Source organism: Cricetulus griseus, assembly GCF_003668045.3.
Source record: "Cricetulus griseus strain 17A/GY chromosome 1 unlocalized genomic scaffold, alternate assembly CriGri-PICRH-1.0 chr1_0, whole genome shotgun sequence".
Taxonomy (NCBI): domain Eukaryota; kingdom Metazoa; phylum Chordata; class Mammalia; order Rodentia; family Cricetidae; genus Cricetulus; species Cricetulus griseus.
The window spans coordinates 150,744,214-150,766,192 of NW_023276806.1; the positions used below are offsets into that span (position 1 = coordinate 150,744,214).

General features: G+C 41.9%; 1 protein-coding gene across 3 annotated transcripts in view; it reads right to left on the reverse strand.

Moving 5' to 3' along the window:
* The window catches only part of Polr3b (RNA polymerase III subunit B), a 108,271-nt gene that overhangs the window by 33,827 nt on the left and 52,465 nt on the right, over positions 1 to 21,979 (reverse strand). For all 3 annotated transcript variants that reach the window (XM_027392506.2, XM_027392507.2, XM_035450816.1), the window contains 6 exons: positions 20,342 to 20,504; positions 18,350 to 18,503; positions 15,631 to 15,705; positions 14,040 to 14,138; positions 11,485 to 11,612; positions 1,480 to 1,689 (listed from right to left, as the gene is read on the reverse strand). In XM_027392506.2, coding sequence (XP_027248307.1) covers positions 1,480 to 1,689; positions 11,485 to 11,612; positions 14,040 to 14,138; positions 15,631 to 15,705; positions 18,350 to 18,503; positions 20,342 to 20,504 — 829 coding nt within the window. The remainder of the gene's footprint in view (positions 1 to 1,479; positions 1,690 to 11,484; positions 11,613 to 14,039; positions 14,139 to 15,630; positions 15,706 to 18,349; positions 18,504 to 20,341; positions 20,505 to 21,979) is intronic.

Here is a 21,979-nt window from a genome sequence, read left to right on the forward strand (position 1 = left end):
CAGTGACCTGTGCAGCCACAGCAAACCCAGCTTAGAGCCAGCTGCTCTGCAAGGATTGCATTATCTGAAACTGTGATACAACAGCCATTAGCAGCAGCATGCTGCAGGGCATGTGAATCCAAACTGTACAAAATCATCGTGTGGTTTCTTCTAAGCGTAAATGGACATTTTATTTATAGGCGAAAGCTTAAAAGCTAGTGAAGGGTAAACTCTGATCATTAAATTGTGGTTCAGAGTTTCTGATAAACATCACAGTCTTCAGATTTCCACATCAACGTTACCAGTTAATCAGAAAGGAAAATATCTAGTTCTAAAGCATGGCTGTTGTCATTGGAGGAAAAAAGGGGCATAAATTCAGTGCGGCTAACATTAATGCCGGTGACACATATCTAGGAGTACTATTATGGCTGCCTAGCAACTAGGGAGAGGGAAGGGGAGGCATTGTGGGTATGCCAGAGAGGGAAGGAACTAGAGAATGAATACAGAAGTCAGCCTGCAGACCAGGTGGTGCTCATTAGGGCATGAAGTAGTGACCTGTGAAAGTAAAACGTTAAAAGGAGTGAAGAAGAAAAAAGCACAAAAACTACATGATAAGGATAATACACAATCCTAGCTTTTGACATTTGGCTAACAAATGTACCACAGACTTGGGGTTAAGCTGGTTAGTAACAGCTTTTTCTATCTGCCCCCCAAACACAGGTTTACTGTTACATGATACATTAGAAACAAATATGAGTTCATGTACTATTTAATTCCTGGTAGGAAAAAAAATCTCATTTGTTTTTCTCTTTGAGAAACTTTCAAGCTACTAATAAAACAAAGTAATAAAGATCCTGAAGTTAAACATTAATACATTTTTTCAATGGCAGCCATTAAAAACCAAGCAAGCAAAATCAACACAAAAGTATAACAGGTCTTACAATTTCTACACATGGCAGTAACCTGCACCCATGAGACTTCAACAAAATGGCTACCTAAACAAGATCCACACAATGACAACACTAGTTCATGTGCCGAGATGGACAGGGGAAATTCTACCCCGAGCTTAAGAGCTAAAGGCAGTCAATGGCTGCTGAGAAAGGGAAATTGGTCTTCTCTAGGGGAGAGCTCCCTGATAGCCGGCTAGTCAACCCCAAGTTGTCAGCTCTAAACACATGTACAAACAGTAACACTAAATGGACCTTAGACATTTTACATGTGTGTGTGTGTGTGTGTGTGTGTGTGTGTGTGTGTGTGTGTGTGTGTGTGTGTAAAATAAAAAAGTTATTAAATTTGAATGGGGGTGATGAAGGAGGGAAAAAGGGGGGGTGGGAATGATATACAGTACTCATATGAAATTCTCAATTTAAATAAAAAGTATACAACAGCTCTATTTTGTGTATAAAGTTCAAATAATTTGAACCCTGCACTGCATCCTAACACCAATAATCGTCACTTACTGTACTAACTCTGGTGTTCAAGCTCTGTGAATCCACTTACCCCTGTCTAGGGAGGCCTTGTTCAGAACAAGGGCATCTTCAATGTCATAGCCACTGTAACTCATCACAGCAACAGTTGCATTCTGTCCCGCTGGCAATTTCTCAAAATCTATCAACTCAATGGTTTTTGTTTTAACCATGGGTTTTTGTGGATATGCTAGTAGATACATAAGTGTATCAATTCTATTTCGCTGGTTGTATCCAATGGTACCTTTATGAATATTGGAGAAAACAAAACCAGTCATTATATCTTGTAGAATAATCAGGTAGCATTGAATTTAAATATATTAAATTTGCTTAATAAATGGAGAAAAATCTCAGGTTAAACATTTCAAAAGTAATACTCATATTGTAGCTATTGTTTTCTAAAGCAGTTTTTCTCCCTAATATGTAAAATCCCAGAAAAATATAAATAGAGTAGCAACAATCTAAATAATTTCAACTTCTTGGGCTTAATAAATACAATTGACACCATGTGCACAATTTTAGTTGTTACTGGCTAATTTCACAAGTTCAATCCACAAACCTATACTTGGTTATGTTAAAATGATGTGAGAAGCCAGGCAGTGGTGGCACACACCTTTAATCCCAGCACTCAAGAGGCAGAGGCAGGCGGATCTCTGTGAGTTTGAGACCAGCCTGGTCTACAAGAGCTAGTTCCAGGACAGCCTCCAAAGACACAGAGAAACCCTGTCTCAAAAAACCAAAAAGATGATAGGAACAACATTGGACTTTCACACTCAGGAACTTACATAGCACAATGAAAATACATAACTAATGGCAGCAAAAGTTTTAAAGGAAAAGGAATGGAATAAAAACAGAACTCAACTGACAGCAGAGAAGCAAGGCTTTACTAATTTGTTATTTATGAAACATCAAAAAGACATCTACCTGCACCAAACACTAGGAACATTTGGTGGAAAGGTCAGGTCCCCTCTCCTAAGGAAGTGAGGACAGTGTAGTCAGGATGAGGAGTGAGGACACGGTGTAGTCAGGATGAGGAGTGAGGACACAGTGTAGTCAGGATGAGGAGTGAGGACACAGTGTAGTCAGGAAGAGGAGTGAGGACACAGTGTAGTCAGGATGAGGAGTGAGGACACAGTGTAGTCAGGAAGAGGAGTGAGGACACAGTGTAGTCAGGATGGGGAGTGAGGACACAGTGTAGTCAGGATGAGGAGTGAGGACACAGTGTAGTCAGGATGGGGAGTGAGGACACAGTGTAGTCAGGATGAGGAGTGAGGACACAGTGTAGTCAGGATGAGGAGTGAGGACACGGTGTAGTCAGGATGAGTGATCTAATAACACAAAGATGTAGAAGTTAGAGGAGATCAAATACAGAGTCTGGCTAACCTCCACACGGTAGCACTTAGGGCTGATGAGCATGTACACATGCCACCTTCTCATATGACAGTCAATTATGAGCATGTGTTACTGGGTCATTGTCAGCTCCAAGTGAAATCTGATCTTTAACCCCACAATGGGATTTATGGCCTTCATGAAGTAGAGTCTTTCAGTATTTTGGGCTCATGGGCACACAGCAGATTTTAAAACGGAGAGCTTTAAACTAGAAGCTGAGACAGATCATTTGGGAGGCTACTGATTCCCCTGAACTTCTGAGCATTTCTTCACTAGTGAATGACCGGGATGAGGTGTTAGCTTAGGAGACGCTTTGCTTGTTTCATGCATGTGCCTTCATGGTGACACATGTACGTACCTATTAGCCCTAAGCGCTACCATATGGAGATAAGCCAAACTCAGAGCCAAACTCCATATCTGACTTCTAACTGCTGCATCTTTGGGTTATGGATCACCTGTGTTCCATCCTCATCACTACCCCCCAAAATAAATAAATAAAAGCAAGAGCAATCTTTAATCAGGACTGAAACCAACTACTTGAACAACAACAAAAGATTTGTCACTGCTTGACAGTTATCAAAGGCAATGACAAGTGCTGGGCAGGAGGCATACAGAGTGAGGAGATCATATGGTCGCTCGGGAAATGTCAAGTGGATTAAATTGAAGAACTCGCTCTTTAGCAGTGTCTATGCATTTGTGCTTAAATCTTTACAAAACTTACCAAGAGTCAGCTGAAAAACAATTGTCAAGTTGAACCTCATGGCCCTTTTGTTGAGTTTGCACTAGGAATTGCAATTTGTGCTATTTTAGTGACAACTAATAAACTGGACAAGATAACCAGCAGTGATCACTCACTGCTTTGGCGAAAGCCTACTGCTGCTAGGATCATGACGCAGTTCACAGACAATAAGTTTACGTCTTCCTATGAAACCATTTAAAATTTATTTTGGACTTCAGTTCCAACTGTGTAGTTTACTCAGCTTGAGCTGAGGATTCAGGCGATGTCCCACCAGGTTGCCAAAACATGTCTTCTGAAACTGAGACAAGCATTATCCTGCAGCAGGGAAGCATAAATGGCTGTCTCTCTCAACAATGGCCACAGAGCCTGACCCTGCTATAAACTGTGCTCTCAAGCCCAGAATGCAATTCTCAAGTATCACTACTGACCACTAAATGGAGCAACAGCAAGATCATTAAGCACATCTGGGGTTTTAATGCATTAGAAATTTTTCTTTAAAAAACTTATGCACTATACTTATACACAGTGATTTTGGAAGCATAATGGATGTGTTATTAAAACATTATGTATAAACTAAGATTTTTATACCACAGAATCTTACAATGCCATCAAATCCCTATAATTTTTTTTTCTAAAATTATGAAAGGCTTGCCTGTGTGTGCACACACTCTGACTAAAATGTCCTCACTGTTGTTCTCAGGCTCCTTAAAGAGCACTGGAGGACTGGGCTGTAGCACAGGGGCAGGGCTTGCACAGCATGCATAGGCACACCACAAAAGGCCCTGGGGAATAACACACACAGCTAACACAAAAGGGTACCTACAGCTGTGGTTTGCTTCTACTGCCCATGCTGCTGGCATCATTGTTTCTAGTGATTCCCTTTGCTAACTAAAAGGACATGACTTTTCTTACTAAGCCACATTTTCCTGATAACTTCCTTAAGTCATCAATGTGCATAGTAATGTATACAAGTGTACCTTAAAACAGGGAAAGGGTTATTTAAAGAGAGATGAAAGAGACTATAAACATTTAACAAAACAATGTTTATGGAAAAATGAAGTTGTATGCATTTAAATTTCTTTCATTCTTTGCCCTCAATCTTAATCATTATCAATTAAAATAAAGGGTGACTGCTCCCTCTGTGATGGTATCCCTTTTCTGTTCTTCACCGTTCCTTCCCTGACTAGGTCTTCCTGCTCCTTCCTGTCCTCTTCTCCCCTCCTTCTCCCCTTCTCTTTCTTCTAACTCCCTCTCCCCATGATCCCCATTAGCTTAGGAAATTTTATCCCTTTCCTCTTCACTGGGGGACCATGTGTGTCTCTCTTAGGGTCCTCCTTCTTTCCTAGCTTCTCTGGCGGTGTGGATTGTAGGCTGGTAATCCTTTGCTCTAGGTCTAAAATCCATATATGAGTGAGTACATACCATTTTTGTCTTTTTGGGACTGGGTTTCCTCACTCAGGATGGTTACTTCTAGTTCCATCCATTTGTCTGTCAATTTCAAGATTCCATTGTTTTTTTTTTTTTTTTTTTTTTTCCATTGAGTAGTACTCCATTGTGTAAATGTACCACATTTTCTCCATCCATTCCTCAGTAGAGGAGCATCTAGTTTGCTTCCAGTTTCTGGCTACTGCCAATAATGCTACTATGAACATGGTTGAGCAGATGTCCTTGTTGTATGAAATGTGCATCTTTTGGGTATATGCCTAAGAGTGGAATTGCTGGATCTTGTGGTAGATTGATTCCCATTTTCCTGAGGAACTGCCATACTGATTTCCAAAGTGGCTGTACCAGTTGGCACTCTCCACATCCTCTCCAGCATAAACTGTTTTAAAGAGAATTCTGGCACTAGGGAAATGTCCAGAGATCTACAAGGTTGACCCCAACTAACAATCTAAGCAATAGTCGAGAGGCTACCTTAAAAGCCCTTCTCTGATAATGAGATTGATGACTACCTTATATGCCATCCTAGTGCCTTATCCAGCAGCTGATGGAAGCAGAAGCAGACACAGAAACTCACAGCTAAACACGGAACTGAACTCTGGAATCCAGCTGCAGAGAGGGAGGAGTGATGAGCAAAGTGGTCAAGACCAGGCTGGAGAAACCCACAGAAACAGCTGACCTGAAAAAGGGGTTACTCATGGACACCAGACTGATAGCTGGGAAACCAGCATAGGACTGTTCCAGACCCCTGAAGGAGGAAGTCAGTTTGGAGGTCTGGACAATATATGGGGCCACTGATAGTGGATCAGTATTTTCCCCTAGTACACAACACAAATGAACTTTGGGAGCCCTCTCCTCACAGAGGGATACTCTCTCAGCCTAGACACACTGGGGAAGGTCTAGGCCCTGCTCCAAACGATATGACAGATTTTGAAGATCCCCTAAGGCCTCACCCTTTCTGGGGAGCAGAAAGGGGTTGGGATGGGGGGTCAGTGGGGATCTGGGGAGAAGGGGAGGGAGAGAGAACTGAGATTGACATGTAAATGAAGCTTGTTTCTAATTTAAATAAAAAAAAACAGAAAAAAAATAAAGGGTGATGGTATGGTTAACTTGCAGACACTGCCAAAGAATTGGTAGAATGACTATCTTTTCTTCTATTTCCAGTGGTAATGCCTGAGCCTTCCGGCTGGCTGATCTGCACACGGACATGTAGGATGCAGTCTCTTGTGTTCCAGGGCATGTGGAGAGCCTCAGGGGCGTAACTTTGCATCTATGAGACAGACAACTGTACTGCTGAGCAGCCTGACAGACACACTGGTCATTCTGTACACTCCGAGAGTGCCTCACTTTGGGTTTTCTTGGCTCAACTTTTAACTGGGTTGTCTTATTACCAGAGTTCTTTATAAACTAGGCATCTATGTGTAGGGAGAATGCTTCCTCCAACTCTGTTAGGCTATGTTTCCATGCCCCCCACCGTCTTTAAAGAGCAAAAATCTATTCTTGAGAAATTTAATTTATAAATCTTTTCTTCTAATATTAATACCCATTGTATCTATCCTGTATTAGAAAGCTTACCTCAAATCATACGTTCTCAAAGATATTTCTTGATCCTTCTTCATGTGTTAGTTTTAGCTCTTATGTTTAGGGGTATGATTCATTTTGTATTAATTTTTCTATGATAGCAGGTAGGAACTGATACATTTTTACATATAATATACTAAGTAAAACATATTTATTTGAGGATTTTCCTTTTCCTGAATGAACTATTATGACACTTTCATTGAAAATTACTTGCCAGGGCTGGGGAGATGGCTCAGCAGTTAAGAGAACTTGCTGCTCTTTCGGAGGACTGGAGTTCAGTTTGCAGTGACCAGAGCAGGAAGTGCACAACCACTGATAACTCAAGTTCCAGGGAAACTGACATCTGCTGGCACCTGCACTCCCAGGCACACACTCTCCTCCTCCCACATCGTACACCCATCATTTAGGTATAGAGATAACTTAGTGTTTCAAATGGGTGATAATGATTATAAAGAAATTCAGACCAGAGCTGGTTGTGTTGACACACACCTTTAATCCTGGCACTTGGGAGGCAGAGGCAGGCAGATCTCCATGAGTTTGAGGCCAGCCAAGGCTACATGAGTGAGACCCTGTCTCAAATAAGAGAAGGAAATTCAATTGCCCATAAATGGTTGCACCTTTTTCTCAACTGTTAATTCTGTTCCATTTAATCATACATCTACCCTTGAATCAATATCACATTGTCTTTATTGTTGTAGCTTTATAATAAATCAGAGTCAGGTTGTATGATTTCTACAATTTACTCATCTTTAGCTTAAAACTCCCTTCCTCCCTTTGTATGTGTGTGCATGTGTGTAGTTACGCACACATGTGTTTGTATGGAGGCAGAGCTGGACTGTGGATTTTTTTCTCAATCATTCTCCACTTTGTTTATGTATTTTTTTTGAGATAAAAATCTCACTAATATAACCCTGGCTGGCCTGGAACTCACAGAGATCTATTTGAATCTGCCTCCCAAGTGTTGAATTTAAAGACCCATGTCATGTAATCCAGCTCTATATTAAATAGTCATTCATTTATCCATTTATTCATTTTTCAGAAACATTTACTAAGTATTTACCATACCACCCACTAAGCTGGCTAGGCATAAGGACACAAAAGTAAAGTCAGTTCCAGTCTTCAATGAGTTTATAATCTATAATGTAGTAGAAAATCTAGCCTGATTACAGGCCACAAAAGCTCAAGAAATATGGGAGGACGTGAGTTTTGCAGAGAAGAACTTCACTAAGTCTTATAAATGAGATTCCATAAGAGACACAGTGTACCACTCTGGAATTCAGCTTTCTTGTCAGAAAAAAAGTACATGCCTCACAGACTGCCATCATGCCTAGAAAACCAAAAAATGCATGTAAGAATGTGGTGGTCTGGGGACAGGTCGGCAGCAGAGCATGTGTTGGCATGAATTGAGCCCTGGGTTCATTGCCCAGCAATACCCACTGCTCTGTGGATACTCAGTAAGTGGCAGTGGTCATTATGATTAGCAGCCAGCTGTCACCTTAAGGGTCTCACCCACAGACTGCACTTAGATTGAAGCGGTAACTTCTTATCACTCTAAGGGAAACCACAGAAGCTGAGCCATAAGAACCTGGTCATTTGAGTGAGTTTAGCATGAAACCAGGCACAAGGGTGTTTGCAGCTCCAGAGGGACCTGAGATAATACGGAAGCATGTTCAATCAGGAACTACCACACAGACCTATACCTAGAACAGCTGCAATGATTAAAATCCTTCATCAATGGAATAAAAAAATTCTCATGAATAATTGGCTAAGGTTCCTCCAACCCCCCATTTTTAAAAACTCCTAAACAAAAAAAACAAAAAACAGATATGTGAAGCAAACACTGGGAGAGAGGAATGCAGGAGGCAACACTTGATGAGGACTCCTGACTACCGCGTGCTTTAAATATCTCCATTTCAGGGCATCCCGCTCCAGTGTAAACACAGGAGGAAATGGTCTTCTTAGATAGAGTCTGGGGAAGACAAAAACAGAAGTTGTCCCAGCTCTTGGTATTTTTGCATTTTTTTCTTTCTTCCTCCCCCCCCCCCTTTTTTTTTTTTTTAAGTCTCAGCAGTTTGGAGCTGAAGGGGGAAGGCTGGAGGAGAGCCGTGATGCATATTCATTAACTTGCTGATAGAGACTGGTGACCCTTTGAGGAGGAAAAAGTGTTCTACTAGAGGACTGCCAACTAGTAACAGGCAAGATCTGAGAGTGAGACTGAACTCAGTCTTGCAAGCACACACCCACAGCTCCAGCACACAGCCAATGCCCAGGAACCTGGAGCCTGCCCAGTTCCAGGTGTCCTCTTGACTTTCTGTCCTGAGCCATGTCACCTACAGCCACACCCACCCAAGTGAGAGGTCCTCAGCAGTGGAGACCATGCCATCTGGGGACCTGAACTTCCCTGACCTAAGTATCTATGATTTGAGAAGCACCTCTGCAGCTGGCTTGGGGGACTGACTTTCTGATGTGCTAGGGGAGGCTCTGAGTTCCTGTAGTCACTCAGATCCTAGTGTGCTTCTTGTGGAAGAGAAAAGGAGTTAGTGCGCTTCATTCTCCAAGGGTGGTGTGCAAAGGGCAATGGGTTGGACACATAAGCCTTCCAGGTTGGCTAGAATATTCAGTGAGCCAGTTCTGGACTGGTGACTGACTAACAGACAAATGACAAGTAAAACAGTACTTTGGAAAACCCACAGACTCTGAGATTAAAGCAGTCTTCAGCAATGTGTCCTCTTTAAAGTGGCTTTAGTACCTAGCTGCTGGACTCTGCTGCTCTGGAGCAGTCTTGGCCTCTGAGGGGCCTTCTCTCACTGACCTTTCCCTTCTGTTTCACACAAACCTCGATCATTTACCCCTGCAGCTATTTCAGTGTCCAAAGGGAAACATGGCCTAGCCATGTGCCAACTTTAAATATACTTCTCTATGCTTTCCTTCCCAGTCAGGTGTGTTTTATAATAACAAACAGTAACAAAGGCTTTTTTTAATGACTTAAGATATTCAGTGGCTTTTGTCTTGCAAGCGTCAGCAGTAACGTCAGAGGATTGTATCCAAGGAGCTAAATGTGCAGGACCCAGGGTCAGAGCAGCTGAATACACCAACCTCAGAAAACACAGACAATGAATTGCAAATGACACTCACAACAAAACGAGGAAAAAAACCTTCACACAGAAGACTACAAAAGAACTCTACAGACACTGAATTGGCTTTCTGTGCACACTGATCCTGCTTAACTGTGTGTGGTAACTAACCCAACGTTTTAGACATGTGGGACCACAAAATAAAGGCTGGTTTTTGTTTGTTGGTTTTGTTTTTGGTGGGGAGGGTTGTGATAAAAATAATTTTTCCCTCCTTTAAGTCTATTTTTTATTTTTAAAACAGTTTCACTAACTGGAGCTGGCCAGTGCTTCTGTTAGTACTGTCAAACAAAACAAGTCGAATTAGCGATGCAGTGATTAGTCTTGTGTTAATTCTGCTCAAGGTTCTCCACAAAAGCTGTATTGTTTCAGCAGGGATCCACATCATGAAACAAAATGGTATGGTAAACCCAAAAGAAGTGATAGTTCTTTCATGGCACACTGTAGACACCAACTTGTTAGCAAGGCAGGAGCACAGGCAGGACACCAGACTACACGGCTGAGGATAAAGGGGAAGCGAAATTGATGAGCTGCTGTCCAGATTTTCCCACTGGAAATTATTCCCAACTGCCCAGGCATTACACCACTCAGGTAAACGGTGACAGGACAATATGCTTTTCATCTCTCCACAGCCAGGCAAAGGGCCTATGAAACTCAGGAAGGTGTATCTACACTTCCAGTCTGTGGTAAGGAAGCAGGATTTCTTAATGGCCAGCTGCAGCTGGAAGAGGGACAGAGCCCGAACATGGCAATGTAGAACCCTCCCCTCGACTGTTCAGTGTTTGAAAATGAAGGCCCTGTAGCCCTGGAGATTAGAAATGACATGTTGAAGGGGAATGGAAATTCATTAAGAGGACTAGGATTTGAAAAACATTCTCAACAAGTCTGTAAGTAAAATCTGTCTATGGGGTGGACTTCTTAGACTGCTCCTGGATCATACTTATCCTCCATGTGGCATATATTTTCTACATCATCTGACTTCTCCCCATAAAGACACCCCAAGCCACAAAGCTCCCACGAAATGCTTGCTTATGCTATCTCTTTGACAGATGCTTCCCTTCTGGGGTTCAGTGCAGTTCCAGCTTCTCTCCCTGGGTACGGGTCTAATCTGCTGGCCACTAACTACACTGAGTCTCCTCAAGCAGAGAGCTGGCTGCTGGCTGCTTTCAGGGTCCTTCTCCCCACATCTGACTGCCAGTCTTGCTCAGTGAAGGCTTTTGGATGTATAGATAGGTAGATAAATTAATAAAAGATAGGAGAAAGGGAAGGAAAATCAGAAGGGGAAAGAAATGGACTTGGAAACTGGCGTGCAAGTTTTAGGAGACACAACTGCACTCACCAGACTAGGACAGGTTCAATGACTATCATGCAAACAACCCAGATACCTGGATTACTCGGTAAACCTCCCCTGACATTCAATCCTCTCCCTGCCCATCACTTTCTGTTGTTCTGCTCTTTCACAATCTTTTCTAGTTAACTTACACTTTTCAGGGTTTTGGTGTTCATATTCATTCTTACAATTATGGGGAATTTATTCTTTGCTACTTTGTTAGATAAGCAAACAAGCTGAAATCTGCATGTTTGTTTTAGCAAAAGACAGGGCAGGGCTCCTGCAAGCACCAGAGAGTTCTACGGGCCCTTTGAGCTTGGCAACCTCAGGTACCACTAACATCTGATTTGCCCAAACACACACTAGTGAGAACAAAGATGAAAGTCTTTCTCCATGTCATGTAGGAGCAGTTTAACAAGGCAATCTTACCCATGGCTTGCTTGCCCATAGCACACTGGTAGGTGTTCCTTGGAGACTGGTTGTGATGAGGGTATGGGATGAGGCCAGCACAAACACCAAGAAGAGTGAAGGGTTCAATCTCCAAGTGGGTGGTATCTCTAACAAGTTAATGAAGAGTTAGGCAGTTTAGGCATCAAGTACTAAAATCAGTGTCTGTTTAAGGATATAAAAATTACCAGTTCCTAGGTCCCCAAGGGACTTATAAGACAATAAACTTTGATGCTAGTGAAACTGGTAAAATAAAAACAATAAAAACATGGTGAAGTAAATCATGATGCAACCTGAGAATTTGAACTCTTTTATGATTAAAAAGTCTGATCAGTGATGGAAGTAAAAGAGAAGGGACACAGAGTAACCAAGTTTATGCAAAAATAAAGCAATATCATCATACACACTACCAATGGTGCATTGCAGAAAGAAATTTCTATATCAAACTCAGAAGTGGTATGGTGCAGTAACTTGCATATGGCCAGCAGCTTGCTTTCTCTCGTATCAATAAGAAGCCTACATCACTGTGTGGGAGAAAAAAATTGATCTCTTTGAAAACGAGTCACTATAAAACCTATGCAGACCAGTGCTGGTCTTAGCTGACGGTGGCTACTGAACAGGTGAAACATTAGGCTACTGAAAAACTAAAGTTTACATTTTACCCCATTTTTTTGTTGTTGTTATTGCCTTTTTTTGTTTGTTTTGTTTTTTGTTTTTTGAGACAGGGTTTCTCTGTAGCGTTGGAGGCTGTCCTGGAACTAGCTCTTGTAGATGAGGCTGGTCTCCAACTCACAGAGATCTGCCTGCCTCTGCCTCCTGAGTGCTGGGATTAAAGGCATGCACCACTACTGCCAAGCTGATTTTACCCAATTTTAATGGATTTAAAATTTAAAACTCCTGTTTAAATTGAAATAACTCAGCTTCTTATTTAAACTGTCATTATATTTCAAACAATTTACATTTGTGAATCTACTGATTCAACTGCAAAAAGTCTGATTTAGTACTGCTAATGAAATTCAGCTGTAAGTATATGTAAGATTTTAAAGACATAATGGGAAAATATAAACTATCTCATTAAAATATTCATCACACAATGACACAATATTTTGAACACAATGGGATAATAAAAATATTAAAATTAAGGACTGGGGATACAGTTAGGTAGTAAAGACACAGTTTAGCACCTGTGAAGCCCTACACTCAATCCTCAGTATCCCCTCCCAAAGTAATTATTAATCTCTCACTATTTTCCTTTTCATATGGCTACTGTAAACCCATATGCATTGGTGCCTCACATTATATTCTTACGGGACAGGTTTGTTACAGATATCTATCTAATAGGTGTGAGAATCTGGGTTATTTCATAATACATTTTTGAAGAAAATTCAGTTTGGGGCTAAGTAATAAAGTAACTAAGATGTTTTCATGAGAAGGAGTAGCCACATTATGTAAGGGTTTTTACTCAAAGTAACATATATCATATTCAGGACACATGCTACACAGTGATCCTGTTTTCCTCATCCTAGGGTCCAGGCAATAGAGCCTTAGCCATTTCAAAGGTTCACAGCACATGAAGGGAGAGGAGATTTCTAAGAAACCAGGTCCTCACTCACTGTGGAAAGTTAGCTGTAATGCACCTGGTAAAAGACCTCCTGCTTCCTCATCAATTTTTCTCTAACACGTACTAAGTTATGTCCCTACACTGGAGGGAGAATTGCTTTCCATGTCTCTCTAAGTTGGAAGAACAGCATTTCCTTAGGACCTAGCAGAACCTTAAATGTGATCAGAACCTTTGCCAGGAGGGTGGGAAGTGTGTAGGGGTTTTCTGTTTTAAGAAGCATAGCTTAAAGCTGAATTTTCTACACTAGAATAAAACAGAGTTTCATTATGGGGATGTGGCTTAATGGCAGAGAGCTTGACTAGCACATATGAGGTCAATCCCTGGAAATTACTTGTTTGCGATAGAAGATATAAACAGTTAACAAGTATGAAAATTAAACTGCCTTTTAAAAATGTAACTTCAAAAATCCCAGGTTCAGGCAAGTGGTACATTAATGGCATTCATCACAAAGCAAGTTGTACAGATGTCCTCTAATGTCTTCCAAACAGAACACAGATGCTTCTAAAACACCAGTGTGGTAGGAGAAATATTATGAACACATTGACATCTCAAATTTACACTGCACATATGCTCAGCAATATTTTTACAACATACTTTGTATGGAATTCCTATTCTACCAAGAAGATTCCAGATATCCACTAACAAAACCCTACCTAGGAGAGACCTCAGTGTTTACAGTAGTTGGATATTGAAATCAGAGACAATTCCTTTTAAAAGTACACACTGAGCATCACATGGCAGGAAGAACAATTAAATATAAAGATTACTTGTGACTGACTGCGGCATTGCACTGGGACAAACAACAGTTACTTTATTATAAAACACTCCCAGAGGACCTAATAGGACATTGAAAATAGTACTTTTTTTTTTTAATAACAAATGGACTTTAATTTTGGTTGTTACCAATATTACTTACTTATTAATCGTATGTTCATAGAGTGCAATGTTGCAATCATTTTCTTCATTCACATCTAAGTATTCAACTAGACTCTCATGTAAGAAATCTTCAAAGTTCCTGGGAAAATTTGTTAAAAGAGACACTAAAGCACTTTGCTGCAGTACTGTATAAGACAACAAAAAGACCCTGGTTTTCATTTATCCCATAATTCCTTTCTCTCCTAGAGAATATCTATACATTGAGATATCTGAAACCCATTGTTGAGGGGTCACAAGTTACAAAAATAAAAGCACTAAAGATAATTGTCGTCACTCCTAAAATACTGACTTTAGAAACTTCAGTATGAAGAATGCAGTGTCTCCATCAGCAACAAGGCTTGAAGGCTTTAGAGGCTGTGGTATGAGGGATACAGTGCTTTAGAGACTGTGGAATGAGGGATATAGTGTCTCCATCAGCAACAAGGCTATGAGGGCTTTAGAGGCTGTGGTATGAGGGATACAGTGTCTCCATCAGCAACAAGGCTATGAGGGCTTTAGAGGCTGTGGTATGAGGGATACAGTGTCTCCATCAGCAACAAGGCTATGAGGGCTTTAGAGGCTGTGGTATGAGGGATGCAGTGTCTCCATCAGCAACAAGGCCTGAGGGCTTTAGAGGCTGTGGAATGAGGGATACAGTGTCTCCATCAGCAACAAGGCTATGAGGGCTTTAGAGGCTGTGGTATGAGGGATGCAGTGTCTCCATCAGCAACAAGGCCTGAGGGCTTTAGAGGCTGTGGAATGAGGGATGCAGTGTCTCCATCAGCAACAAGGCTATGAGGGCTTTAGAGACTGTGGTATGAGGGATACAGTGTCTCCATCAGCAACAAGGCTATGAGGGCTTAGAGACTGTGGAATGAGGGATGCAATGTCTCCATCAGCAACAAGGCTATGAGGGCTTTAGAGACTGTGGTATGAGGGATACAGTGTCTCCATCAGCAACAAGGCCTGAGGGCTTAGAGACTGTGGAATGAGGGATGCAGTGTCTCCATCAGCAACAAGGCTATGAGGGCTTTAGAGACTGTGGTATGAGGGATACAGTGTCTCCATCAGCAACAAGGCCTGAGGGCTTAGAGACTGTGGAATGAGGGATGCAGTGTCTCCATCAGCAACAAGGCTATGAGGGCTTTAGATGCTGTGGTATGAGGGATGCAGTGTCTCCATCAGCAACAAGGCTGTGAGGGCTTTAGAGGCTGTGGTATGAGGGATGCAGTGTCTCCATCAGCAACAAGGCTATGAGGGCTTTAGAGGCTGTGGTATGAGGGATGCAGTGTCTCCATCAGCAACAAGGCTATGAGGGCTTTTCTTTGTGGAAGCGATCAATGGAGAGTAATTTATAATTTATGGCAAGGCTCTACAATCCTCATGAACTATTTGTCAAGCACTTCATCATATGCAGGCTACTGCATATAAAATGGTTTTAACTGGTTGCTGGTACATTTGGCGGGGAGGGCTTAATAGACTAGAGATGAAAATATACCATCCTTACAGTATATATTGAAGAATGTTACTGCTGATGAAAGCATCTAGCCCATATTTAAAGAGATTGATAATGTCTACTTTTGGTCACTTACCTGTAGCCTTGAGCCAACTCTTCCATGTGCTTAACTGTCACTGCTGGCTTTTGCTTCTTGACAATTATGTAAGGCCTAGAAAGGGAGAAAGATAGCTTACTAGAAGGATGGTGTAAGTCAGCTCTACTGACCACTGTGGAATGAGAGAGGGTAGATGAAGCTTGTTCTGGAACTGCTGTATGAACATGTAGAGTCTTTCTCTCTCCACCTCCTTATATTTATGTGAGTGTGTATTCACTACTCAGTTTCCCTCCGATTATCCTAAGAATCATTTGGATTTAAATGAAAAGGCAACATAAAAATCACAATGAAGTCTAGACAGGGCACAAAATCTTCATGCCACATTTTAAACTGTGTAAACCACTACAGAAGTGCCTCATTTCCTGCTGGGAATACTTGCTGTATAGCAATCTCCCTTTACCATGCTTCAGGATTTTCACGATTTTGGTGATTTTAGTGAGTTGGAGTCAACTGTGGTCTAGAAACTTTTAAATCATGTATAGCCTTCTGGGCAGTGTGGTGAAATCCTGTACAACCCTGTACCACTCTAGCTGGGAAGGGAACCAACCTTTTCTCTAGTGACCGCATGCTACACAGCTATGTAGTAGCATAGCAGTCTCAGCTATATGACTGAAAGGATAGTATTGATGGTTTTAGGCATCCACTGGGGAGTCCTGGGGCATGTCCCCCACATGGGAGAACTGATGTATGGTGTCAGCGGGTAGAGACTTGTCACTGAGGACAATAATGGCATTTATTTTGAGAGTTCAGAGGAGGCCCAGATGTTTGATGTGGTTTGATGCATGACAAACATCACTGAAATAGACTAACAAGTGACTTAAAGCTCTGCTTGGCTGGATGTTTATGCAGAAGAGAACACAGCTTCTTTACTGGTGACTTATAATGACTGCTGGGGGTGAGATGGAGAGAGCACTCTGTCAGATTAACCTGTAACTTTCAGTGTGACTTGCCTCTGAGGGTTCTGCCACTACAAGGAAATACCCACAAAAAGAAGGGCATGCGGCATGGAAACGTCAAGTGCTGCTGCTATTTGGACAAGCAGCTCTTACAGAGGGGGAACAAGAAGCCAGCAGACACTTGTGTGTTTGTTGGAAGCCCAAATGACTTCTTGACGACTAATGAGCACTGTGAAATGGGCAAGAGGAGGAGCTGATCACTCTGATCACTCAAAAAAGGAGGAAGGAGCTGGGCAAGCTCTTCAAGGAAGTCAGCAGTACCTCAAATCCTGGCGTTTTGGTGAGGATGCAGAGAACCACTCCCACCCACTGTAGGAGCTCCGCCCACTCTTGCCCACTCAGTACCTCTGCCCACTCCTGCCCCACTCCAGTAGCTCAGGTCAAGGCTCACAGGACTGAGCAGAAACCAGAAAAGAAGGGAGAAGCCCCTTTCCTCAATAAATTCTCCTATTCCAGCCAGAGCTGTGCTGGAATTATAAAATTACTTCTGAAAAACAGTTAACTTCCTTTTAGAACATGTTTTATATGGATACAGTGAAATAACAAAATTACAAACAGGAATAGCTTAGAACATGCCATTGCTTCTCCTGCCCCTCAGAAGGCCATGTTGTCTAATACCAACTTTCTTCCTCTTTTTAAAGCAAGATCTCACCACAGACATCAGGCTGGACCTCACAGAGATCCACCACCAGTCTCTGCTTCCTATATACTAGGATTAAGGCCACTGAGCCACCACACTTGGCCTAGGCCATTTGGGAACAACTCTGGATACTCTGTAAGTACTTCCCACAGCTTACTAGCTAGTTCTTAGCACAGGCATAGGTAGGCATCACCACTTACATTTCACAGACAAGGAAACCAAGCCTCAGAAAGTTAGAAATACTAGAATCACAGTCACTAAGTGGCCAATTAGGACTCCAGTGTGGGTATATTGTTTTCAACAACACCATAAGACAAACCAACTTTGAACAGGGTAAGCAAAAATTACTTTACTACAAGCATTATGAAGTTCCAGAAGGAATAGGAATGGAGGAAAGGGGAGAGACACTGAGAAATATCAGGAACTGGGACAGTTATGACAATCCAGGCGTGCCGAGTAAGTTTGGGTGGGGTGGGGCAGATACTAGTTGGATTTCTGTCTGCTTGAAAGACTACCTGTGTGTGATAGTATCTACACACTTTCTGGAAGAACAAAAGGAGCCTACTTTTCTAGTTACCTTCTTCATCTGTGTCTTCACACTTTCATTTCCTTAGCATTTCTCCTTTTACTATCTGATCAAGCAAAATAATTCTACCAACACTTTAAGGCTGGGTAGACTACAGAGGTAAAAAATCATGATGATTGTTGGACTCATGTGACTTCTAAGGACTACCAAGAAAAAACCCAATTCTACTCTAGTCTAGCTCTGGGTATGTGGCTCACCTTCACAGACCCCCAAGTTTCTCATATAGTAAGAGTCTTACACAGATAGCATACCCAATAAGACAACAAACAATAACTAGCATCCAATCCTAGCACAACTGGTTGCTATTAGTAACTATTTGTGTTTCTCCTGGCAGATGAAACTCTCTGAGGACAAAAACTATCCTCCATTAGTTTTCAAATTATCTCCAAAGTGTCTAATAACTGAATTAGATGCATCTCCATGACAAGAAAGGTTAAAGCAGCTTCAAAACTAAAAGTAAGGCCATTTCTTTTAAAAGTTCACATAAAAAGACTTAAATTCTTTGTAGCAACATACCTGCACAACCGTCCTCCATCAGAGGAAATATAAACACATCGGTCTGTAAGATTCGTGGAGATAGAAACAAATTCATTGATATATCCCGCTCTTCGCATCAGCCGAAATGTACTGACAAGCTTTTTATGGTCTCGAATGACACCTAAGATGTTGCCTAAACAGGGAAGACACAGGAGGTAAGTAGAAAGAAAAAGTAATCTGATCTAAATTATCCATTCAATAATAATATTAAGAAGCAGTGAACAGTCATTTGAAAATAGTTATTATTAACATCAGAATTCGTCCTGTATAGGCTCTGGGAAGCAGCACAAGGGTGTGCTCAAAGACAGTCTGGAGGCCTTGAAGCCTGTGCCCATCACACTGGACACTGACTAAAGAATTCTCAAGAGTTCACTTCACTGTCTTCAGCTGTCAGCACAGTCATGGGGCAAAAAGTTCACCCAGAACAGGCAGGTGTGAAGCCTGGCCTTTTAAACCCGCAGGTGTTGTGTAGAGGAAAAGTGCTGAGAACTGCCTTGTTCCTAGCTCTGAACCTACAGAACCTGCTGTGAAACCAAGATGCCAAGTTTCACCTCCCAGGATTAGTATGAGGATTCAGAGGCACAGGATGCTGTGCAGACTGACAGCCAGCTCACCATCAACTCCTGGGAAACACTGACAAGGCAGGCAGCCTTGCCAAGGTCCTGACCCTTTCTCCAGAGCCTGCATTATAAAGGGTTAGCGACTCCCTGAATGGGAGGAAAGGGGAAAAGAAGAGAAGACCTAAGTGGCCAGAGAGAAGCACACCGACAACATACAGCTACCAAGTCAAAGGAGAAAGGCTGGGCACACTGTGCCAGCCTCTGGGGCTCTGAAGGAAGAGATGAACATGAACCAAAGGAGCAGAACATCTTGTCCCAGCTGCTCAGCTGTAAGTGACTGAAGGGCTGTACACTATAAAGAGGGTTCATCTGATCATTTCTGCAGAACTGTGTGCATATTTAACAAGCTATTAAGATACCATACAAAACTTATCCTACTATGGATATTTTAGATGGGAAGCAGGAGATGGGCCTCAGTACTGTCCCTCTGTGTTCTCAGAATCTTGGGTACCACAGCCAAAAGATCAACTGTTTCTGTTCTCACTTTACTCCTTCAAATTAACACTACTGGAGGCAGCTTCTCAGGCAGGGATGGGAGCTCGCGCCCGCTCCCCTCTCAGCACTGGGATCCCAGCTGGCTTGGATCTGTGAATACTATCTCCAATTAACAACCAACTGCTCACACAGAAAAAGCAGTTTCTCCAGTGGAGTCTCACTGGGTATACAAATCACACTTAAAGGTGGGCCCCATGCCCAGCAAGTACATGGCCAAGACAAAAAGAATTCAACAGTATTTTGGAAGAGTGGGTTTTTTTGTGTGTTTTGTTGTGTGTGTGTGTGTGTGTGTGTGTGTGTGTGTGTGTACTGTTTCTTCAGCTTTCTGTTTTTGGTTTGGTTTTGTTTTATTCTAGTTTGTTTGTTTTCCTAAAAGACGAAAAAGAAGTTGTAGAGTTGGAAGGGCAAGGAGGTGGGGAGTGTGTGGGAGGAAATGAGGAAGGGGAAACCATAATCAGAATATACTGTATGGAAAATATTTATTTTCAATACAAATAAGAAACAAAGAAAAAAATTCTATCTGACCAGAATTAAAGAATATTTATGCTTTAAATACAAAAAACAATGGATTCCCTCTCTACTTCCAAAAGATAGCTTAGGACAATGGGTCTCAACCTTCCTAATGCTGTAGCCCTTTAATACAGTTCCTCATGTTGTGGTGACCCCCAACAATAAGATTATTTTCACTGCTACTTCATAACTAATTTTGCTATTGTTATGAATTATAATGAAAATATCTAATATGCAGGATATCTAATGGACCTCTCTGAAAGGGTCATTTGACCCCTAAAGAGGTTGCTACTCACATGATGAAAACCACTGGCTTAGGAAGAACATGTATCTATAGCATACTTACCATTTAGGAAGACGAGAAACACATTTGGGTAAGAGAGTTCTTCTCCACATAATAAATTCACATCTTCTACTCCCAAGTTGCCAGCTAATTTAATAATGGGTCCATCTTCCATGTCAGTTGTAATATGTGTCATAAGGGCCAAGTTTTTAACCAAGCCACAGGCCTAACAAAAAATAGACAGTCATTCCTAAGAATGAACGTTAGTCATGCAAAGAGCAGCTTGTATGTGAAAGTGCTCACCACTTTGTTGGTGGCAGCACAACCTTGAAAGGGACACTTGGGAATTCAAACACACAAACACACCCCTCAAACAAACAACCTCACCTTTAAAACATGTATACTCTTTAACCCGAGGAATTTATCCTCAAATAACAAGAAAAGACATTGTTCTAGCTAGTTTATTGTCAACGTGACACAAGCTAGTTATCAAGAAGATGGAACCACAATTGAGAAAAATGTGTCCCTATGACTGGCCTGCAGGCCAGTCTATAGTGGATTTTCTTCATTAGTGACTGATGTGGGGGGAGCCCAGTGCATTGTGGGTAATGCCATCTCTAGGCTGGTGGTCATGAGCGTGTAAGGAAGCAGCATTCCTCCATGGCTGCTTCAGTTCCTGCTTCCAGATTCCCGTCCTAACTTTCCTTAGTGATGCAGTGTGACCCAGAAGTAAAAGCCAAATAAATCCTTTCCTCCCCAAGTTGTTTATAGTCTGTGGCATTTATCACAGCAATAGAAACCCTAACTAAGATAGAAACTGGTACCAGGTCAATGGGTATTGCTATGACAGACCCAACAGTGTGGTTGTTGGAGGATTGTGGTGACATTTGAACTTTAGGGTAGAAATGCTATAGAGTGCTCAGAGCTCAGAGGGCCATTCTGTGGAGGCTTGGAAGGTAAGAACACTGAGATCAATGGAGACAATGGAGGCCTGGCTTGTGAGGTTTCAGAGAGAAGTTTGTGAGACCCTTAAAGACTCTATCAGGGCTACTCAATATTTTGAATTAAGAACCATTAAATGGATTCTTTGCTTTGCAGAGAAAAATTAATCCTGGTCAGCTGGAGCTGAAGAATCAACAGGGAGTAAGAAGAGGCCATCACCATCACTGAGGATGGCAAACCTGGGCATATTCCCTCACGGTCAGCACACAGAAGCTGTGGTTAAGAGGGAGTTAAGGCTGTACCTTATGCTGGCAGCCAAACTTGATAATGCAAAAGTTTCCCAGGTGGTACCAGTTTTGAAGGTATTGAAGGGTCACAGAGAACAGTTAAGGCTAGGCCCTGTGAAAGGCCAGGAGAGGAGGTCACTGGTGGATCTGCAGCCTCAGCTGAAGTAGACACTCCAAGAATGAAGGGGTTATGGAGAGAAGATGAGGCCTGGTACCATGTGGTAGGGTCAGAGTCCCTGAAAAGCACCTAGGAGAGGCTGCTGGTGAGAATTCTGCCCCCTTACAGCAATAAAAACCCTAACTAAGATAGACTGAAAATAAACTTAGTTATGGACTTTGGCTGAAACAATCTCTGGGAAATTTAAGTACTTCAAAGTTCATTATGCATTCATTTGGAGACTATGTAAATTTAATGTGAATTTCCTTACAGTTTAAGATAAACTAGATTTTTTTCTAAAAACCGCAGCCTACT